Source organism: Choloepus didactylus, chromosome 1 (genome assembly GCF_015220235.1).
Source record: "Choloepus didactylus isolate mChoDid1 chromosome 1, mChoDid1.pri, whole genome shotgun sequence".
NCBI lineage: Eukaryota > Metazoa > Chordata > Mammalia > Pilosa > Megalonychidae > Choloepus > Choloepus didactylus.
In genome coordinates, this window is record NC_051307.1 from 10,733,788 (window position 1) to 10,753,612 (window position 19,825).

General features: G+C 44.0%; 2 protein-coding genes across 3 annotated transcripts in view; one reads left to right on the plus strand and one right to left on the minus strand.

Moving 5' to 3' along the window:
• TTC3 (tetratricopeptide repeat domain 3) overlaps nucleotides 1-1,406 on the minus strand; it is a 117,919-nt gene extending 116,513 nt beyond the window's left edge. The window contains exon 1 of the mRNA XM_037831591.1: nucleotides 883-1,406. The gene's annotated coding sequence lies outside the window, so the exon portion shown is untranslated. The remainder of the gene's footprint in view (nucleotides 1-882) is intronic.
• LOC119530971 (phosphatidylinositol glycan anchor biosynthesis class P) lies at nucleotides 1,026-13,691 on the plus strand. 2 transcript variants are annotated; one of them, XM_037831621.1, is made up of 5 exons: nucleotides 1,026-1,110; nucleotides 1,654-1,757; nucleotides 7,023-7,095; nucleotides 10,912-11,030; nucleotides 12,101-13,691. In XM_037831621.1, the coding sequence occupies exons 2-5, from the start codon at nucleotides 1,676-1,678 to the stop codon at nucleotides 12,229-12,231; spliced, it is 405 nt and encodes a 134-aa protein (XP_037687549.1). In that variant the 5' UTR covers nucleotides 1,026-1,110; nucleotides 1,654-1,675; the 3' UTR covers nucleotides 12,232-13,691. The 2 variants fall into 2 exon arrangements, with proteins under 2 accessions (XP_037687549.1, XP_037687555.1); XM_037831627.1 differs by lacking the exon at nucleotides 1,026-1,110 and adding an exon at nucleotides 1,117-1,258.
• The last annotated feature ends 6,134 nt before the right edge of the window (nucleotides 13,692-19,825 follow it).

Here is a 19,825-nt window from a genome sequence, read left to right on the forward strand (position 1 = left end):
TCGAAGGCCACCCTCGTCCACCGCCAACACTACGGAGCAGCTGACCCGACCCGCTGCTATCGCTGCCCCTTCGCCTTAGTCTCTGGGAGAGAAACTATGCTCCGGAGCAGCAGCAGAAGTGCGCGCGCGGTATTTATTCTCCCTCCACCCAGGCCCATTCCTTGGGGAGACGGCAGGCCCCGGGGTAGGGTGCCAGTTTTCCCAAAAACAGGTGGCAGAGACGTAGGAAACACACACACACAGTGGACAGGACGCAAATGAACATTCATGAACAAAAACCGAGCACAAGAGATCATACTCTCGACAGGACAGACACACACCAGCGGGACGAGGTTGGGGTCTGGGGTCTCACCTGCAGGAGGCGCAGCCACGCGCACGTGGGACGCTCACCCCACAAGCAGGGGCAGACCCAACGGGGTCCCCCACAGAGGCGGGGAGGGCAGGCGCGGACACAAGGGGGCCGGGTGGGGACACACACACGCAGAGGGGACGCGCGCAGGCTGGGAGGTGCCCTCGCCGGGCCCAGAGTGTCCCCCGCCCACGGACGGAGGCAAAGCGCGCGCGGACACAGGGGGAGGCACACACAAAGGGGCCCCTCCCACCTTCGCACGGAAACCCAGAGGGGCTCGCGCTTGCAAAAGGGGGACCCCAGACCAAAGGGACACACCCACTGGGCCAAAAGCGTCCACACCCCTTCAGCGCCCAAACACCCCAACCAGCGCAGATAAGCAGCGGGGCCGGCGAGGGACGCGCACACACCCACAGTCACCACACACCCACGCAGGAGTGTGCAGAGCAAGGCCCTCTCTCCCCAGGCATCTCGGCGACAGCGGGAGAACGTGACACGTCGGGGGCCCTGCCGCGCGCCTGGGGTGCACTCACCCGGGCCCGCAGCCCGCGAGCCTGGACGCGGGGCGCCGCCGCCGCCGCCGCCAATATAGCCAGCAGCCCTCCACGTCAACTCGACGGCGGGAGGGGGCGGGCGGCGTGTTGGTCACGTGGGCGGAGGCGTACATGCGCAGTGGCGCCGCGCCGCCCCCCGCCTCCCGCAGCAGCAAGTGCTGAGATCCCGCTGGCCCTCACGCGGGAGTCTTTCTCTCGCCAGCTCTGGTGAGGGTCGCCGTGCGCATGCGCCTGGGCGGAGGGCGCCGTCGCACGCTTGCCATCCCCTCTATTATTCCTTTCTCGGCCCCCTGCAGCTCCCTGGTCGGCGCTTGCACGGAGGACTCAGCGCCGAGGTTGCCGAGTTGGTGCCAGGGTGCGTGAAGGGCCCGCATCCGAGGCCTTCCCCCTCCCTCTCAGCCCTTGAACGAGCCCTCGAGTTAGAAACAGAAGCCCACCGAGAGGGCAGAGCGGCATTTTCTCTGCGCCGCGCGGGTCCGGGTCTCAGCCCGTCCCTGCCCCTTCCCTCTCCCATGGGAGGGCGAGCGGCGTGTGTCCCTCCCCGGCTCAAGCCCGGCCCCCTGCGCGGCGGGTTGTGCGCGCTCCCCGCGGATGCCTGTCGCGCGCGTGCACGCGGGCGTGGGGGCGGGGGGCTCGTGGCGCAGTTTGCAGCGCTTCCGGCGGAAATAAAAACCGGCAGAGATGAGGTTATGAAAGACCAGTGGCGAAGGAGGTGTATCATTGACGAATTACTGTGTTTCCTTTCTGTAGATTGTCTAAAGCGTCAGGGAAAATGGTGGAAAATTCACCGTCGCCATTGCCAGAAAGAGCGATTTACGGCTTTGTACTTTTCTTAAGCTCCCAATTCGGCTTCAGTAAGTATTTTCCTGATGGATGGAGAGGAAGTTCAAGAACAAGGAAATGTTGCAGTTCTTAGAATGTGCACACGTCAACTGGGATTCTTCCTATCAGTGTCTCTTTTTAAGAAAACATAAGGGAGCCCGTATCTGTTCAGGGTGTTCGTTATGCCAGACACAGGCCTAAGAGCTTTAATTTCAACAAATGTTTGTACAAGCCCCAGGTGTCATGGCAAAGTGAATACAACCTGGGCCCTGCCCATGAGAAGGTTACAGTGCCGTGATCCGGACACACACGAGTAAATAAATGTACAGTTAATGCTCAGTGTGATGAGTGCCATGGGAAGGTGGTGTTATTTTTCTCCTGGGGACATTAGCCCTGACACTTAGACTAATTAGAGAGGAATAAGTGAGCGTGAAGGATGACGTGGGAAGGCCTTGAATGGGGGCATGATCAGGAAGGAAAGGGAGTGTTTTGGTGTGGCCCCAGTGCTGCCTGCCAGAGCTGGGGAGTGCTGGGAATTAGCTGGAGAAGTCAGGTCGACAGGTGTGCCCTTTACATGCTGGATATCGTTTAATCTTCATGAAGTCCCACTTTACAGCCAAGGAAACTGATACTCAGACACTGATAGGATAAGAGTCACCCAGCAGGTCTCAAGTCTCTCCCCAGAAGGATGTGGGAATTAGGAGGGAAACCAGAAGTAGAAAATCAGATGCCCTGGTCCATCTTCCTTAAAAACCAGGGAGGTGAGGGAGTGGGGGTGCTGACGAATCCCACCTGCACGGTCAGTATAGCTTGGAGATGGACCTAACTGCTGAGCTGTTGGCTAGGGGAGCCTGCTTTCTTCTGACCCCAGGGAGTATCTGTGTGATGGGCCATTTGCTTAACCTCTGAGCCTTCAGGTTTCTCATCTGTAAAAGAGGAGTGAGAATGTTTATTGAGTGGTAATTCACAAAACAATTCTGTGAAGTAGATAGTGTTTTTCTCTTCATTTTGCAGATGAGAATACTGAGACACCCAGGGAGGTTTGAGTAACTTGCCCAGCATCACCCAGCTTGTAAAGATGGAACCAAATATACTGGCTTCAGAGTCTATACTCTTAAACCTCTTAAACACTTCACTCTGTTTTGTAAACCAGTTGGGATAATTTACATAAAGTAATTATAACAATGCATGGGATACAATAAGTACTAGATAAATGTTAGGTGCTGCTGCTATTTTTATCATCTTTATCTGTAAATCCTTGATCTATAAAGTATCTGAAGGATTAGAAGCTGTACAGCTAAGTAAAAGTAATGAGTTTAAGACATAAATGTCCACAACACAACCAAAAATTAATTCAAATGGTTTTGAGTGCTTGTTTATGACAGGCATTGTTACAGGTCAGAGGAACAAAACAGACGAAAAGTTCCTGCCCTCAGAGTTTTCATTCTAGTGGAGGGAGATGGGCAGTGAACAAATTAAACAAGTGAAATGTACTCAAGTGTCAGATAATGACATATATTAAGAGAAGAAATTGAGCAAATTGGGAGTGAGAGGCGGTTGTAGTTTTAAATAGAACAGGAAGTGCCTCATTGAGAGATTAGGTTTGTGCAAAGATGTGATTAAGTGAGGAAGTTAGTCATGTGGTTGTCTGGGGAAAAAGCATCCCTGACAGAGAACAGCCAGCACAAGAGCAGAGAGGAAGAGCTGCTTGTGTGCTCAAGGAACAGCAGGAGGCCAGCAAGGATGAAGCCTGAGAAAGTGAGGTGGAAAATAGTAGAAAGAGGAGGTCAGAGGCCAGTACCAGGTAGTTAGGACACAACTAGGTGGTGGGGGCAGGAGGGTTTCAGGATTCTCTCTATACATAGAAATATTTACTGGCCTAAAAACAAACAAGGTAATTATAGACTATGGTAACTTTGAAGGAAATAAAAGGAAATGATAGAGAGTAATATGGGGCAATAATAATTTCATTGGTGTTGACATTATTGGTCATCCAATCTGAAAACCTGGGTGATGGTTTTACTTGTCCTTTTCCCTCCCCATCCTACCGCCCCAACTCTCATCTCCTCCAGTCACTGAATTTAGTGCACACTTCTTACTGCCTCTGATCTTACCACCATCAAATACAGTCTCCACACAGCTCCCACCATGACCCACTCAGAATGCAAGTCTGGACAACTCCTTAAAAACCTTTTTGGTTGGAGCATGGGTGGTTATTTCTCTCTTAGTTTTCTATTCTTTTTAAGTTGAAAAAAAACAAGTCCATTTCTCCCTTTACCTAGAGGGTAAAGCCCATTGTCCAAGAACTTTCATGCTCTGGGATCTGCCCGCTTTTCCACTTTGTATCTCAACACTCACAACTTTGTGCTTTATGTCCCAGCAACTGTCAGCTGCTTGGTTTCCCCTAAATACACCACATCTCTTTCTCATCTCCATGTTTTTATTAGTACCCTTGCTCCTGCCTGGAATGTTCTTTCCATCCTCCTCTTCCCACTTCCCTTTCCGTAGTCTACTTCTCATCGTTTGCATCAGCTCAGGCCTTATCCTCAGGAAACTTTCCCTGATCCTTCCCGGAGGTGGCTTTTCTCAGTCTGATGATAAAACCTTATGTAGGTCTCTTGTTGAGCTTATATTGCTTTTTAATTATCTGGGAAGTAGCATAATGTGAGCAGACTGTTTGGGTTCCCATTCCAGCTCACTTTTAGCTGTGAGACTGTAGGCAATTAGTTAAATTCCCTGAGCCTTATTTTTTCCATCTGTGAAATGGTGTATGGGGAGGATCAAATAAGATAGTTCAGTTATCTTAGTGAAATTCCAGCTACTATATTTGGCTTGTCTCCTACACTAGTTTGTGAGCTCAGTAAGAATGATAACTTTGTCTTCTTTTTTTTATAACTTTGACCTTTACGTAGTGCCAGGCACAAAGTAGATGTTCAGTAAGTTTTCGTTCAAGTAATAAAACTAAGTAAATCATTTCAATTTATGGATTTATATTGGGTTTTCCCATAGTTTGTATTACCTCCACTTTAAATGCTTTCTCAAACTATGAACAGTTGATTGTACACCACGTATGATTGTGCAATATGTGAATATATCTCAGTAAAACTGAATTTAAAAAAAATTTTTTAAGAAAGCTTTCTCAAACTTTAAGCCAGACCCTTGCCACCTTTTCCCTTGGACTCTCCCATCTAGCCAAACGAAATCTCTTCTTCAGATTCCTCGTGTTTTCTCTACGGATCGTGGCAGGAAACACCATTTTCTCTTAGGTGCACGTCCGTAACCATACGTGTTTTTAATCTGGCTAACTTCCTACTCATCCTTCAAGCCTTGATTTAGTCTCTTTCCTGACCACTAACATCACTCCACCACCACCGGTCTGGGGCTGGGGCCGCCTTTCGTGCTTCCATGTCATCTTTTTTATTACTCGATAATTAGTACTTTTGACATGACATGTTGTAAAAATAACAATTTACTCATCTGTATTCCCTGTAGATTTTAAGCTCAGGGAGGACAAGAGCCATCTCTTTCAGGTTCACCATCTTATCTCAAGCCCCAGACATACAGAATTCTAGTAAAACAGATTTGTTGGAGAAAAAAATTAATTCTTCATCATCATTGATGTAGGTAGTTTGTAATTTGTCTCTGACACTTACCTTGGCAGATGATTTGACCTTTCCAAGATTCTGTTTCCTTATCTGTGAAAATGGCGTACGTCTCAGGATTTTTGTTTTGTTTTGTTGTAATTCCGTTTTATTGAGATATATTCACATACCATACAGTCATCTACAGTGTAGTCAGTTCACAGAGCCATCATATAGTTGTGCATTCTTCACCACAATCAATTTTTGAACATTTTCCTTACTCCAAAAAAAAAAAAAAGAAGAAAAGTAAAAAAGAACACCTAAAGCATTCCACCCCCCATCATCCTATTTTTCATTTAATTTTTGGCCCCATTTTTCTACTCATGTGTCCATATAATAAAGGCAGTGTGAACCACAAGGTTTTCATGATCACACAGTCTCACTGTGTAAGCTACATAGTTATACAATCATCTTCAAGAATCAAGGCTACTGAGTTGCAGTTCTACAGTTTCAGGTATTTCCTTCTAGCTATTCCAATACACTAAAAACCAAAAAGGAATTATCTATATAGTGCATAAGAATACCTCCCAGAATGACCTGTCAACTCCATTTCAAATCTCTCAGTCACTGAAACTTTCTTTTGTTTCATTTCACTTACCCCTTTTGATCAAGAAGACTTTCTCAATCCTGCTGCGCCGGGTCCAGGCTCATCCCAGGGAGTCATGTCCCGGATTGCCGGGGAGATTTACACCCCTGGGAGTTACGTCCTACATAGAGGGGAGGGCAGTGAGTTCACCTGCTGAGTCAGCTTAGAAGAGAGGCCACATCTGAGCAACAAAAGAAGTTCCCTGGGGAGAACTCTCAGGCACAAGTATAAGTAGGCTTAGCCTCTCCTTTGCAGTAATAAGCTTCATAACAGCATGCCCCAAGATCGAGGGCTCTGCCTGCTAAATTGGTAGTGCTCAATGCTTGTGAGAATATCGGTAATTCCTCAGAAGTTGAATATTTCTGCATTTTCCCTAGTTCCTCAGGTGTCTCTGCAAATACATTTTTATTCTCTGCCCAAATTACTTTGGGATATATCGGGATTTCACACTAACCCCTCAGGGTTGTTTTGAGGAGTAAATGAAATATGCATGTAAAGTACTTACAACTGGGCTTAGCCCACAGTGAGTGCTCAGATGTTAGCAATTTTTATTATATAAGGGTAACAGTAAAGGACATCAAAAAGTCCTGAGAGATGAGGAAAATAAGATTGTACTCTGGGAGAGGAGCAGAAACTCAACGTAGTCAGAGCAAAGGTAGATAAATTCACCTTTAAACAACTACAGGTCTAAAATTGTTTCAACTTGGGGTGACGTATTGAACCCTACCTATGTGTAAAGCAAATTGCTAGGTGCTGTAAGGATCACAACAATTCCTAAGGCATGATTTCTGCCCTTAAATTGCTTACAATGGAGTGTTAAGAATTAAGACATTTAAGGAAAAAAAGTGGCTGTAATATAATTAGGTAACTAATTAATAAGGTAATAATTTAATATAAAGTGCTATTACAAGAATTGTAGAAATAAGGACCTAGAAGAGTTAAAAGGAGGGAAAATTTTCTGAGTGAATCAGGGAAAGCTTCAAAGGAGCTTTTTGTTTCATCTGAACCTTGGTGGATTGAATACATGCCTCACCAACTTCTTGTTCTCTTTTTCCGCCCCTTTTTTATAGTACTGTATCTCGTGTGGGCTTTTATTCCTGAATCTTGGCTAAACTCCTTAGGCCTAACCTATTGGCCTCAAAAGTAAGTTTAGTATATTTATTACATAAAATCAGAGTATATGCATGCATTTTTAAAGGGTCAGATTTTCCTTAATACTTCCCAAATCTTAAATATTTATTATTTTGGGATCCATGAATAGCAATACCAAAACATTTTAAAGGTCATTAGTGATAAACCTCTAATTAAAGGTGGTAGGTTGAACACAAATTTGTCTCCGTCTCCTCCCAAAATCTCAATAAAATGACCCAACAGAAAAAAAATTTAAGGTATAAATCCATGAGAACAAAGAATGGGATAACAGATAAGACATATCAACAAAATTTGGGGAAGTGTGGAGAAAATAGGTGAGAGAGAACTGACTTAGTTTCTGTTTTCTCCACATTGCTAAAACGAGCCAGGAAGACTAGCGGTGCTGTAGAACAGCAGAAAGGCTCAGACATTTGGAGATACTAGGTGCTTCTTATCATGGCATTTCTGGGTTGGGCTGAAAACAGTATTTAAGAAGGAGTTAGACCTCAGACTCACACACACACACACACACACACACACACACAGAGGTTGGGCTGAAAACAGTATTTAAGAAGCAGTTAGACCCTCAGACACACACACACACACACACACACACACCCCCTATCCCTCAGCCCTCTGAGCTGGAAGACTGACCTGACCCTCTGGCGGAAGACAAGTTTTACTCTGTGGAGAGGTTGAGTTAGTCTCTAGCCTGGGGACGCTAGGTCTAACTGAGCATTGTAGAAATGACAAAGCAGAGGAGTAGGAGAAAGTCTGCACTGTAATAAGATTCCCCCCGGACCTTTCCTTACTAGGCTCCTAGGCTCGTGCTTGCTGCACTTATACCACCCTTGAGGGCGTTGACCAGCCAAAGAGAAAGGATCTAGAGCTTCTGATGCTTGGAGGTCTGCCACAAAATGGTCAGGTATCTTACAGTGAAGCTAACTGGTTGGCAGTCCCTGCCCACATACAGTGCTTCCTTTTAGCTTGTTAGTACTTCATTTTTAAATATTACTGGACATCCATAAATCAGCAGTCATTGGAAGAAAGCCCCTAACGTGAAAGACAAAAGAATTTGAAGGAAATGGAGATAATGCAGGGAACAGAAGAAAATTTTTAATGAACATAAAATCCTCAAAAAGCTAAGAAAAGATAGAAAACAAGAATAGAATACCATTAAGGGGGGAGCAGGCTGTGCAGGGAAATACCATATTTAGAAATTATAACTATGATAGCCAATATTAAAAATTTAGTTGAGGGATTGGAAGATAAACCAAGAATAATCTTCCAGAAAGTAGAACAAGAAGCAGAGGTAAGGAAAATAGAGAATAGATGAGGAAAATATAACAGGGCTAAAAATCTACTAGAAGTTCCAGAAAGAAAAAACATTAGGGAGAAAATGATTAAAGAAACAATACAAAATTTTTTCATAGAGCTGCACATGAGTTTTCAGATAGAAAAGGCCCACTGAGTAATTTTTTATTCCGCCAAAATTGTTTAAAGGTGTCCTCCGGGGCACATCATGAAATGTCAGAACACCAAGAAAAAAAAGAAAGTCACTTACAATTGTGCATGAGAGTGGTGTTCTCAACAGCAACACGAGATGCTAAAAGGCAGTAGAGGGAAAATTCTTTGCAAACTGTAATTATACCCAGCTACACCATCAATCAAAACTGAAGGAAGCACTCCTAGCACCAGGTTTTGATTTCCAAATACCATTCTCTAAAAAAAGGAACAAAGCTCCTTGGAGAAAGGGATCATTCTAGGGTTGGGTACAGGGAAAATACAAGATGAGTTTCGGTCATCTTGAAGTGCCAGAAAGGAAGCATCACCAACCTCCCCCAAAAAAGAAAGAAAAAAGAACAAAAGGACAGGGCTGGGGCAAGTCAGAAAGTTACAGGAGCTGACTTGAAAGAGCTCTTAATGGCCAAAGGCAAACAATTTGAGCAACAACTAAATGTAGTATTAGGTTATAACCCAAAGAATAAAGTATGTAGCCATGATTCCGTACTTACATTAATGAGTGAGTAAGTAAATAAATAGGCGAGAAGGGACAAATCTTTCTTAACAGAAGAATTCCAAATAATAAATGTAGAAGGAATGAGGAAAATAGAAAATCACCACTAAAATACCACAGTAATAATTGCTGCAGGCAAGATCCACTGATAAATGTTAAAAATAGTGGGCTAAACTTTAAGGATTAACAAAACTATTACATACCCCCAAACGATCTCCCCCAAAATACTTCCCAAATACAGAGGTGGTTTCAGCACATTCACAGTCTTTGCTGCTCCTGCCCTCAGGAGGTCGGGCTTCACTCCCCTCCGTTTGAGACAGAGCTGGACTTAGCACTCACTTCTAACAAATAGAATAAGGAGAGGGAAAAATGGAAATTTTACGTTGGAGAGACCTGACAGACACTGCCTTAACCAAGTGATCAAGGTTAATGTTGTCTCTAAGAATTCATAAGCAGTGTCATACATGATACGATGTGCTGAGAAGGACACTTCAGTTCTGTGGTATTCTTCCCTAAAACCCCAGTCTAATCACTGAGAAAACATCAGACAAACCCAAATTGAGGGACATTCTACGAAATGCCTGACCAGTACTCTTCAAACCTGTCAAGGCCGTGAAAGACAAAGAAAGATTGAGAAAGTGTCATGGATTAGGGGAGATTAAGGAGAGACAGTGAAGTGCAAGGCCATATCCTGGATTAGATCTGGAACAGAAAAATAACCCTGAAAACACTGGTGAAATCTCAAGTCTGTAATTTAGTTACTAGTACTATACCAATGTTAATGTCTTAATTTTGATAAATGTATCATAGATATGTAAGATATTAACATTCAGGGAAACTGAGTGAAGGCTTTGTGCTAAATCTTTATGCTATCTTTGCAACTCTTGGTACTAATAATAAATAATAAAATTTATTTCAAAATAAAAAGTTAAAAAAGAGTGAAGGTACTCTGAAAGCATTTTCAGACACACATGATCCCAAAAGCATGATTTACCTCCCATGCACCCTTTATCAGAAAGTTCCTGGAGAATATGTATAAAACAGGTAAACCAAGAAAGAAGATCGGCTCCAACTCAGACCGGAGGCCAAGAGAGGAAGTTCTAGGATGTCAGCTGTGCAGGAGGCCAGGAACATAACCAGGCAGATTGGAGGAGGAGGAGGAGGAGTTCCAGGCCGGCTGTCCCCGATACAGCTCACGCTTGTGTAACTGCATTGAGGGCCTTTTTAGAGTCCTGTAAGAATTTGAGGATAGGGTGAAAGTGCTGACGGGTAAAGGGGAAACCAAGCAAACAGACGAAAAGATAATTACTTACTCCAGGAGGAAAAAAGTTGCACAAGAAAAAAATAGTAACATAGGAAGGTGTTCAGTTGCAATCATTGCTTATATAGTGACAATAATTTTTAAAAACTGCTGATATAACCAAAAATTGTGATACAAGCATAGTAAAAGGATAGCAGGAATGTGACAGGGCAGGGTGTAAAAAGAGCTAAATTCCTTATCTCCATTTTAGGAAGCCATGAGAAAATGTCTGAAATGAAAAAAAAATCAAGAAATAATAATATGGGCAGATTATTAGAAATGTGGAGGTAAATACTGGAAGAAACAGCTAAGGTGTTGCAAACATTTGCTTTGAGGGAATGAGACTCCAGGGTAGGGACAGGCAGGATAGAGAACTGCAAAACTATGATATACAGGGATTACTTTAGTAAGAATTAAGTTTAAATGTAAGAAGTTAGTAGTTCAGCTTTGTGACGTACTCTTGAGACTCTTTGAGATATCTGTCACCTACTTTTAACATTCCCTCCTGCAGATACTGGGCTGTCGCATTACCTGTCTACCTCCTCATTACTGTGGTGATCGCTTACGTGCTCTTATTTGGAGTTAACATGATGAGTACCTCGCCACTCGACTCCATTCACACAATCACAGGTAAATTTCTGTAAAAGGAAAGTGCTGGGGGGTGGAGAAGCTGGGTATTGGCATTTTATCAAGTAAAGCAGCCAAGAATAGGTTACAAGATGTGACACACAGTGGCCTGTAAAAAGGACCCAGGAGAAATAAATACAAAGTCATGTAAGAGGCAATATTTACATGGAGGAAGTAAATTCTGATGACTGTGCTGTTACAGCACTAGTTAACAGGTATGTTTTCCCAAAAAAACCAGACGTATATATGTTCCTCGGCAACTTTGTCTGAGATAAACTTCTTTACTAGTCACCTTGGATCAAGGGGTGGCAAATGGACTTGCGGGCCTTGTGTGGGAGGAGGGATTGGGAGGTTGGGAGCACGTGCAGCCACCTCAAGATCATGGTCCCTTGTCCTAACTGAGTGAGTAGACAGGCCACAGCAGGTTTTGGTAGGTTTTTTTTGTTGTTGTTTTTAAGTTCTTATATTTGAAGTCTTAACTAGAAATGAACTACCCAAGTTCCTGAGCTTGCTTACCTTCTAGAAAGTGGTCTTTTTTAGTTCCCTGGTAGGATTTTTTAACCTTTTTTCATGAGCCTGTACAAGGTACTTTGAAAATCAGTTGCAGTATTTTTACATTTATTTCCCATTAACCGACTGTGTTCCCTGCGTTCTTGACTAGAATTACAGCACAAAGACAGTTTGTGCAAAGAAGAGAAATTGTTAAGTTTGCATGAATGATTGTACCAAATGGTTTAATAGTTTTGGGGAGTGTTGATTAAAAATACATTTCAAAGCCTATATATAATTCTTATAAGAAATGTGTAAATGGACTTTGATCATGTTTGCGAATGAAAATTAATTTCTCATCCAGGTTAGAGATGAGAAAACACACTTTGTTGATTACATTTTCATTTTGATTGAGATATTTCTTCCAATGGAAGGATTTAAATATTCATTTAAATGTATTAAACATGGTATTAATCATTATCCAGACATAAGCCTCATAAATTGGGTGCTGGATCTCTATCACCTGCAGCAACTATAGAAAAAAACTGCTTGGGTAAACGTAGCTTTTTATCCTTTTCTTACAGATAACTATGCCAAAAATCAACAGCAGAAGAAATACCAAGAAGAAGCCATCCCAGCATTAAGAGATATTCCTATTAGTGAAGTAAACCAAATGTTCTTTCTTGCAACCAAAGAACATTACACCAAAAACTGAATTTATGTAGACATATTAACACCAAGCATTTATTTATAAGTTTTGACATAAGAATTTTAACTAATTATTTTGACTCTCTTATTAATAACTGGTATTGAGATTTTTTTTTAAATGTAATGTAAGTTGAACTCCTCTTAGATTAAGTTCCGTTAATATTGTGAATGTCCATTAATAATACAAATAAAATACATTACTATATACCAGACTTTTAAAAAAAAACAAATACCAATATAAACAAGAAGTCCCTCCTGAGAGGCGTTTATGTTATAGCTCGCAAAGGGCAATTGTGTCCCTACTTCTTTTTGCCTTTTGGGACCAGAATTCAAACTCTTTAAATGTGAGGGAACAGTACATTTAATAGTTGTATCCTTGCCATCCGATTCATGTCTAAGATACAAATATTTATTGAGTACTTATTATGTACCAGGTATTTTTCTAGGCACTGGCTATGTAGCAATGAAAAGATTCTCAGGAAGCTTACATTTTAGAAGCAGGTTGAGACCGAACAAATAAGCAAGAATACTATTAGTTTTGATGAGTGCTGCGCCGAGAGTTAAGACAATAATGTTCCAGAAGTAAAGGAATGACTATTTTAGATTGGGTGGTGAAGATAGGCTTCTCAAAGAGAGGCAGTTGGGGTTGAGATCAGAATAGCGCAAAAAAAAAAAAAAAAAAAAAGCCAGTCATGTGATGACTCAAGGGGTCAGCTGAGCTTCCAGATGTGAAACAGAAAAGGCAAAGGCCTTACTTAGGGCAGGAAGGAGCTTGGTGTGGCCTCTGAGCAGAGAGAAGGCAGCAGGGCCCTGGACAGAACTGGGAAGGGGAATGGGTCTGAGCTGAGCTGGGGAGGCAGAGCCTGGTCCGTGAAAGGCAGTGTGGGAAGCGTGGGTTGAAGTTTAGTGAGTCAAGAACTTTTTGTGGTTTAGTTGGGAAGAATTGGATAGCTGTGGAGCATTTGTTGCAAATACAGCCGTCTTGGATAGATGGTTTTGGTTTTGCAGCATGGGAAAGGCTGGGTGAAGGAAATTGTGATTAAGGAGCATTCCCAGGTTTTTTGAGATTAAGGAAATAGGTAAATGGTATGCCTTTTTCTGACTTGGACAGTATTTGGGAAAGTACAGTTGAGGGAACTGCAGGACTATGAAGAGTTTTGTTTTGACTATGTTAGGCTTGAAAGGTTCATTAGACTGCAGAATGGAGGTGTTAAGTAAACAGTTGGATATATGAATATCAATTTCCTTATTCAGCAAATAACCTTTTTAAAATATAATCACTAATGCACTGATTTTCTTGAGAAGTATTTCTTAAAGCACTTCTCAACAAGTAGATATAAACTAATCAAAGTCTGCTTTAATCTTTACTTTTCAGTTCCCCAGATTAATGTCTGGCCAAAAAAAAAAAAAAGCTAGACATAAAAGAATGCATAAAATATGATAATGTAATTTCACTTATATGAAGTTCAGAGTCAGAAGAATTCATCTGTAGCAATAGATATTAGAGGAGGGTATTAACTAGGAGGAGACACGAGGGCACCTGCTGGGAATTGAAAATGCCTGTATCTTCATCTGGTGGTAGTTACCTGGGTATAACATGTTTAAAAAAAAAATTATAGGGCTATCTATCATTAGGATTTGTACTCTTGATGTAAGTTATACCTCAATAAAAAAGGGGAAGACACTGCCTGGGCCCACCCCAGAAGTTTTGATTCACCGGAGTGGGGACCAGGCAGGAGTAGTTTTCTGGTATTTTCCAGACATGAGAATGTAGCCGCGGCTGAGAAGCACTGCCTCAACCAGCTGCTCTCAGCACAGCTTGTGGTCAACCAAACAGTGGCTGTTCACTTGGGAAGACAAGACCGGCAGCTACCAGCAGCATCCTCTCCCCATCTTCGTGATTCCCCTGCTCATACCAGCATTGTTCCTTTGTTTCTCCTCTAGGACCAGGGATGGGCCTGAGGCAGTTTTGAAACGGGTCAGCATTGGCCCTTGATGACTTCCAGTACTGACTGCACTGCACTTTATACTTGAAACTCACGTTCATTGTACTTCCGAACCACAGTGCCTTACACAGCTCGTAAGAGGTTGTGCCGATGTTTTTCAAACCATGCACTGCAATACCTTTGAGGGTCATGAGCAATTTAGGGAGTGGTTCTTCACGTGTTTTTTTGTTTTTAATCTCGGGGCTCATGCTGGTAAAGGTTGAGAATTCCAAAGAGCTTTTGTGTATATGGGTTATCTTTATTGATATTTATCATATTAGAAATTAAAGCAAAATTTTAATTAATAAACCCATTATATTTTAACCTGAACAATATATTTTTTTATGAAAAATAACTATATTTTACCAAAAATAATTTAGTGAGATAAATGGAATTCCTTTACATTTTTGCAAATCTCTTTACTGGCTTAAAGGAAGACAGCTGGATTCTGTTATCTGCTTCTACATTCAGTCTGTTACAGTGTCACGTCACAAAGCCTCTGGAAAACTTCATACTCATGAGACAATGAGTGAAAACCAAATAGCATCTTAGTAGTATTCTGAAATTGGATTAACATTGCAGACGCCCCTTTGAAAACCACTGGTTAGTGACGTCAACCAGCATTTGTGTGTGTGATGAAATAGAGCAGAACAAAACACCCACGTGCATTGCATTCAGTAAGGAGAAGTAAAGTCACTGAACATATCTTGGGCACCACTGCACACCCTCAGTTTTATCTCCTACTCCAGCCCCTAGTGCTGCAGCCAGTTCTGAGAACAAACTCGGGCCAGATTCCCGGGCCAGATTCCCTCCATTGCCACCTGGCAGTGCTCTCAAGGGGCTGTGCATGTGCACCCTGGAATGAAGGGGAGTTAACTGCCTGTAGGAACACCCAGGAGCCCTTGTGGGGCAGGAGTCAGTGGGTAAATGTGTGCCCCTTCCATCCCCCAAGCAGACAGCTCTGAGCTTCGTTTCAGGAGCTCCTCAGGTCTTCAGGGATTGGGCTCCAGTTGCCATGGCAGTGGGGAACTCAGTAAGGCCTCCTTGTATCGGCTTCTCTTTGTTCAGTTTTGTTCCCCTAGTCCTCCCTAGGGTCCCTTTCCAAGTAAACTTCCTGCATGCAAGCCTTTGTCACAGTCTCTGCTTCCGGGAGAACTCAGGCTAAGACATTTTTATTTTGTAAAGATTTTGCCCCAGTTACACCTATACGTATGTTTTACAGGGCCATGGTATATAATGCATTTCCCTGTTGTATGTCATAGTTTGAGAAAAATGTTTGAAAGTGTGTGAACTGCAAAAAACTTCAACTTCTGACACCAACTGCAAGTGACTGCAGTAACTTCAAACAGCTACTTCAATACAATGCAATTCTGACTCCAGCTGGAGTCAGGCCAGGCCCCACAGGTGCAGGGTGAGCCTCAAGAAGACAGCCCTTCAGACACTGGCCACAAGCTTTGGGGCCCAGACCACCCCCACTTCTGACCAACTGGCTACTCATTCAGGGGTTCCCACCACCCCCTCAGGTTCAGTAATTTATTGGAACAACTCAGAACTCACTGAAAGCAGTATACTTACAATTACGCTTTTATTATAGCAAAACAGGTGCTAGTAAGAGACAAAGAGGGTAAGGTCTGAGAGGGTCTCACACACAAGCTTCTGTGTCTTCTCCAAGTGGAGCCCTGATCACTTCACTCTCCCAGCTCAGCGTGGGAGCTCCCCTGAGTCTCGAGTGTCCCGAGTTTATATGGGGTTTCATTGTGGGGGCATGGTTGATGGAATCACTGACCACGTGGTTGATCTCAATCTCTTGACTCCTCTTTCCAGAAGGTTGGGCTGAGAAAGGCAGGCTCAGAGCCCGCATCGCTTCACATGGTCGGTCTTTCCGGTGTGGCCTGCCCCACCCGGGCCGCCTCGCTGGCACAGACGATGTGGGTGTGCAGAGGTCCACTGGAAGAACAGACACCCCGGGCTCATCTGAGAATGCAGTCCCGCCCGCCCAGTGTGATCTTAGCATGCACCTAGCTTAAGGCCTTTGCCCTCCCTGTTTCATACCAAAGGAATCAAGGGCGCAGAAATGATGCAGTTAGAGAAAATAGTCATAATTCTTGAACAAGTGCATTTGTGGACCAAGATTGCTATCTGTTTCACATGATACAGGGGAAAAACTGTCTGATAATTTAATACCTGCCTCAGCCCATTTCTGCAAATCCAGTGTGCCCACGCGCTGCTTGTGTGTGTCACAGGCCCTGAGGGCCAGGACACGTCAGACAGAGCCTCACAGTGACGTCTGCCGGCTGACGTGGCAGCTGTGAGTCAGCCTGCGCCACCGCTGCCCTCAGAGGCCCCCTGCCTGTCTGTGACGCTGCTTTCCAAAGCCGCCCCTTCTGATTGCTTTCAGTAATGCACCAAGCATTGTCATGCTCAGGGGAAAACTCAGTCTCCCTCTCCTCCTCGCCACCATTCTATGAAACTTAGGCACCTGGCAGGAATTAAAATACAATGTCCACTTCATTGCTGCAGAAGCCCAGTTTTTAAATGCTGCTAAAACCTAAAGCCAAAATCAGGCTTCCTTCCCTAGACCTAGACCTGGGGACTGACTGACAAGGGAGCTGGGTCTGCAGGTCTAGAGACCCCGGCCAGCCAGTCACATGGAGGGCCCGGAGATCACATGTGTGCTGCGCCCTGGGGGGCCATGGGAGAGAGCAGACGGCAGGTGCGCAGTCACCCTTGCACCTTCCGACCCCACCTCCCATCAGATAAGTCACTCCTGTTCCCATGGCTGGAAGGAGTATAGACTAGAGAGTGGCAGAAGTGCCTTCCCCACAACTTCCACAAGAAGGCAGAAAACTGGGGAGAAAAAGGCTGGTTCCCCTTTGCTGGCCACCGAGGGTGCCTCCAGATTTCCACTATTTTAAACTCAGTGCAACAAACATTTTTGTGGGTAGGGTTGGTGAAATTGTGTCCTTGGACTAGGGTCCTTAAGTTGGAATCCCTGCAGTGTCAACAGGTTTGAACATTTTAAAGACACTTCATATCTGACCCCAAACTGATCTCCAAGAGGGTTGTATCAATTTCATGCAATCCCTGTAACTTGGCAATCTTCGACAGAATGAATGCTTCCTCAATATTTGGAATAGATGAAATGTCCCGTGCTCCATTTTTCCAAATTCAACTGGTCTTGATTTCCAGCCTCTGATGTTGACAAGAATTTCAGTATCATTTATTGAAGGGCTTCTCCACTCTCCCTTTGTGTTTCCTCCTATCCAAGAAAACGGGAAGAGGGTGTTTGCTGTCACCGCCAATGTGCTTTGTCCCTCCCTCACACACTCTGCACCGAGCTCACAAGGCTTACTGCCCAGTGTTCACAGGCCCCCAGCCAACTGCCCCTATTTGAGGCCCCCCCACACTGCTGTTGCACGCCAACTCTCTCGGACCTCCGTCCCTCTGTCCCACTTCAGGACACACCCTGTGGCGGAGAATTCTGGGACCCCCCCCCCCCCGTGCTGCTTCTCCCCATCTCCAGTTGTAATACAATTTCCTGTTTTAGTTTTAGTTTTTGTTTTTTTGTTTCCTTTTTTCTTTATTATAGAAGTTGTGGGTTTACAAAATAATCGTACATAAAATACAAGACTCCCATACACCACCCCACCACAACACATTTATTAACAATTGATGATAGCACATTTTTTTAATTGTACTGTTAATTAAAGTCCATGTTTTAAAATACCGTTTGTGTATCATAAGCCCATGAATTTTTAAAAAACTTTATTCTGTAACATATATACACCCTAGTATTTCCCCTTTTAATATTCAGGTATATATCTCAGTGCCATTAATTGCATTCACAATGTTGTGCTACCATCACCACCAGAGTTTCCTGATTTTAACTTGCCGTGTGTCCCTGCAGCCAGCCAGTGTGAACAAGTTCTGGCCAATGCACTGGACGTCAAGAGAAGAGGTGTGTGCACCTTCTGTGACATGTCTTTAACAGAAGGAGCATGTTCTCCTTCAGCACTGCTCGTTCCTCCTCATTCCTGATGGCTGCCATGTGGATTTCCTGGCTGGAGTTCAAGATGCCCCCTTGGACCAGGCAACATCTGAGCAGAAAGGTAGATCCTTCTGAGTCCTGGTGTCATACCACCCTGGACACCCTACCTCGGGACTTCTACCTGACCTGGAAATATACTTTTCTCTTGTTTCAGCCACTGTTAGTTTGGATTCTCCAATCACAGCCCAACCTGAGCCTGACTGACACAGTCCCCTTCAGTGTCCTTCCAGGATAACCACATTAACTGCCAGGATGGGCTTAGCTGTCTATTCTCAGCTTTTGAGGTGTCCAGAAACACCGGAGGAGCTGTTAAAATGCAGGTGCCCAGCTCTAGTAAGTCTTGAAGGCCCTGGGCTTCTAATAAGTCTAGAATTTGTATTTTAAATATGCATGCCTGCAGACAGGTGGGACTTGGCCGTGGACAACATTTTGAGAACAAAAGCCTGTGTTGGGATGGTCTCTGAGCTCCAAATTCTCCTTTATCTTCATGAAAAGTTCTACTTACTGTCCTCCCTCTACCCCAACTGCCCCCCAGACACAAACACACCCATGCACACACACAACACACACATGTGCTGCCCCACCAAGAGAAACCTTGACCCTGTGCTAGTCTGTCCTTCCTCAACGAGAACAGAAGACACTGTATTTCTTCTTTGGTGAATCCATAGCAGCAAAAACATGAGCAAGACACTGGAAAGCTGCTCAGCAATCATCACCTTTCCCACTTCTGCTGAGGTAGTAAGTGGAGCAATGGTATGTAATTTTAATTTGCAATTTTCAATACAAGGTTAAATATTTTTATACAATAGTATAATAAATATATATTAAATAGTATAATAAATATATTTAAAATACTAAATATACAAAGGAAGGCACAACAAGAAGAAGGAAACCCTTGTCCTTGACTTGCAAGGGCGTGCCACCAAATTCCCCAAACCTGGAGGCATCCACTGCTGTGCTCGCCATTGTGTCGGATAATAAATCCCTACTCTCACTACGGAAAGAAGGAAGGAAGGGAGGGAGGGAGGGAGGGAAGGAGGAAAGAAACAAACGTTTCCTAACTGTTCCATCTCATCGTTTCCCTCTCTCAAGTCCCACAAAGTTCTTGAACACACCAGTGCATTTGCGTGTCTCTAACTGTTCTTAGCAGCATAACTCTGACTTGTCTCTGGTCTAAGCTCTCCAAAGCTGAGAGACGGTCTTTTGTACAAAGTGCAGGGCTTGTCACACACGGCTGGGCACCCAGTACCGGCTCAGTAAACGTCCTTTGATGAAATGACCAGTGACCATCAGCCCAACATTGACGTCTTTGCCCTATTCTGTGGATCACCAGATCTCTGTGGATTCCACCAACAAATCGCCATGTTCCTCAACAAGCAAGATACTGAGCAATGCTGAAGTCTTACTGGAACAAAAGGCTCCTCTGCAGGAACCAGTTTACAATTTCCTCATCCTCCTGCTGAAATCCCTATGGGACCCCGGGGCCAGGAGAGCTCCCTGTTGTGGTTTGCTAAAGGGGCTGGAATGCAATATACCGGGAATGGGTTGGCTTTTACAGTGGAGATTTA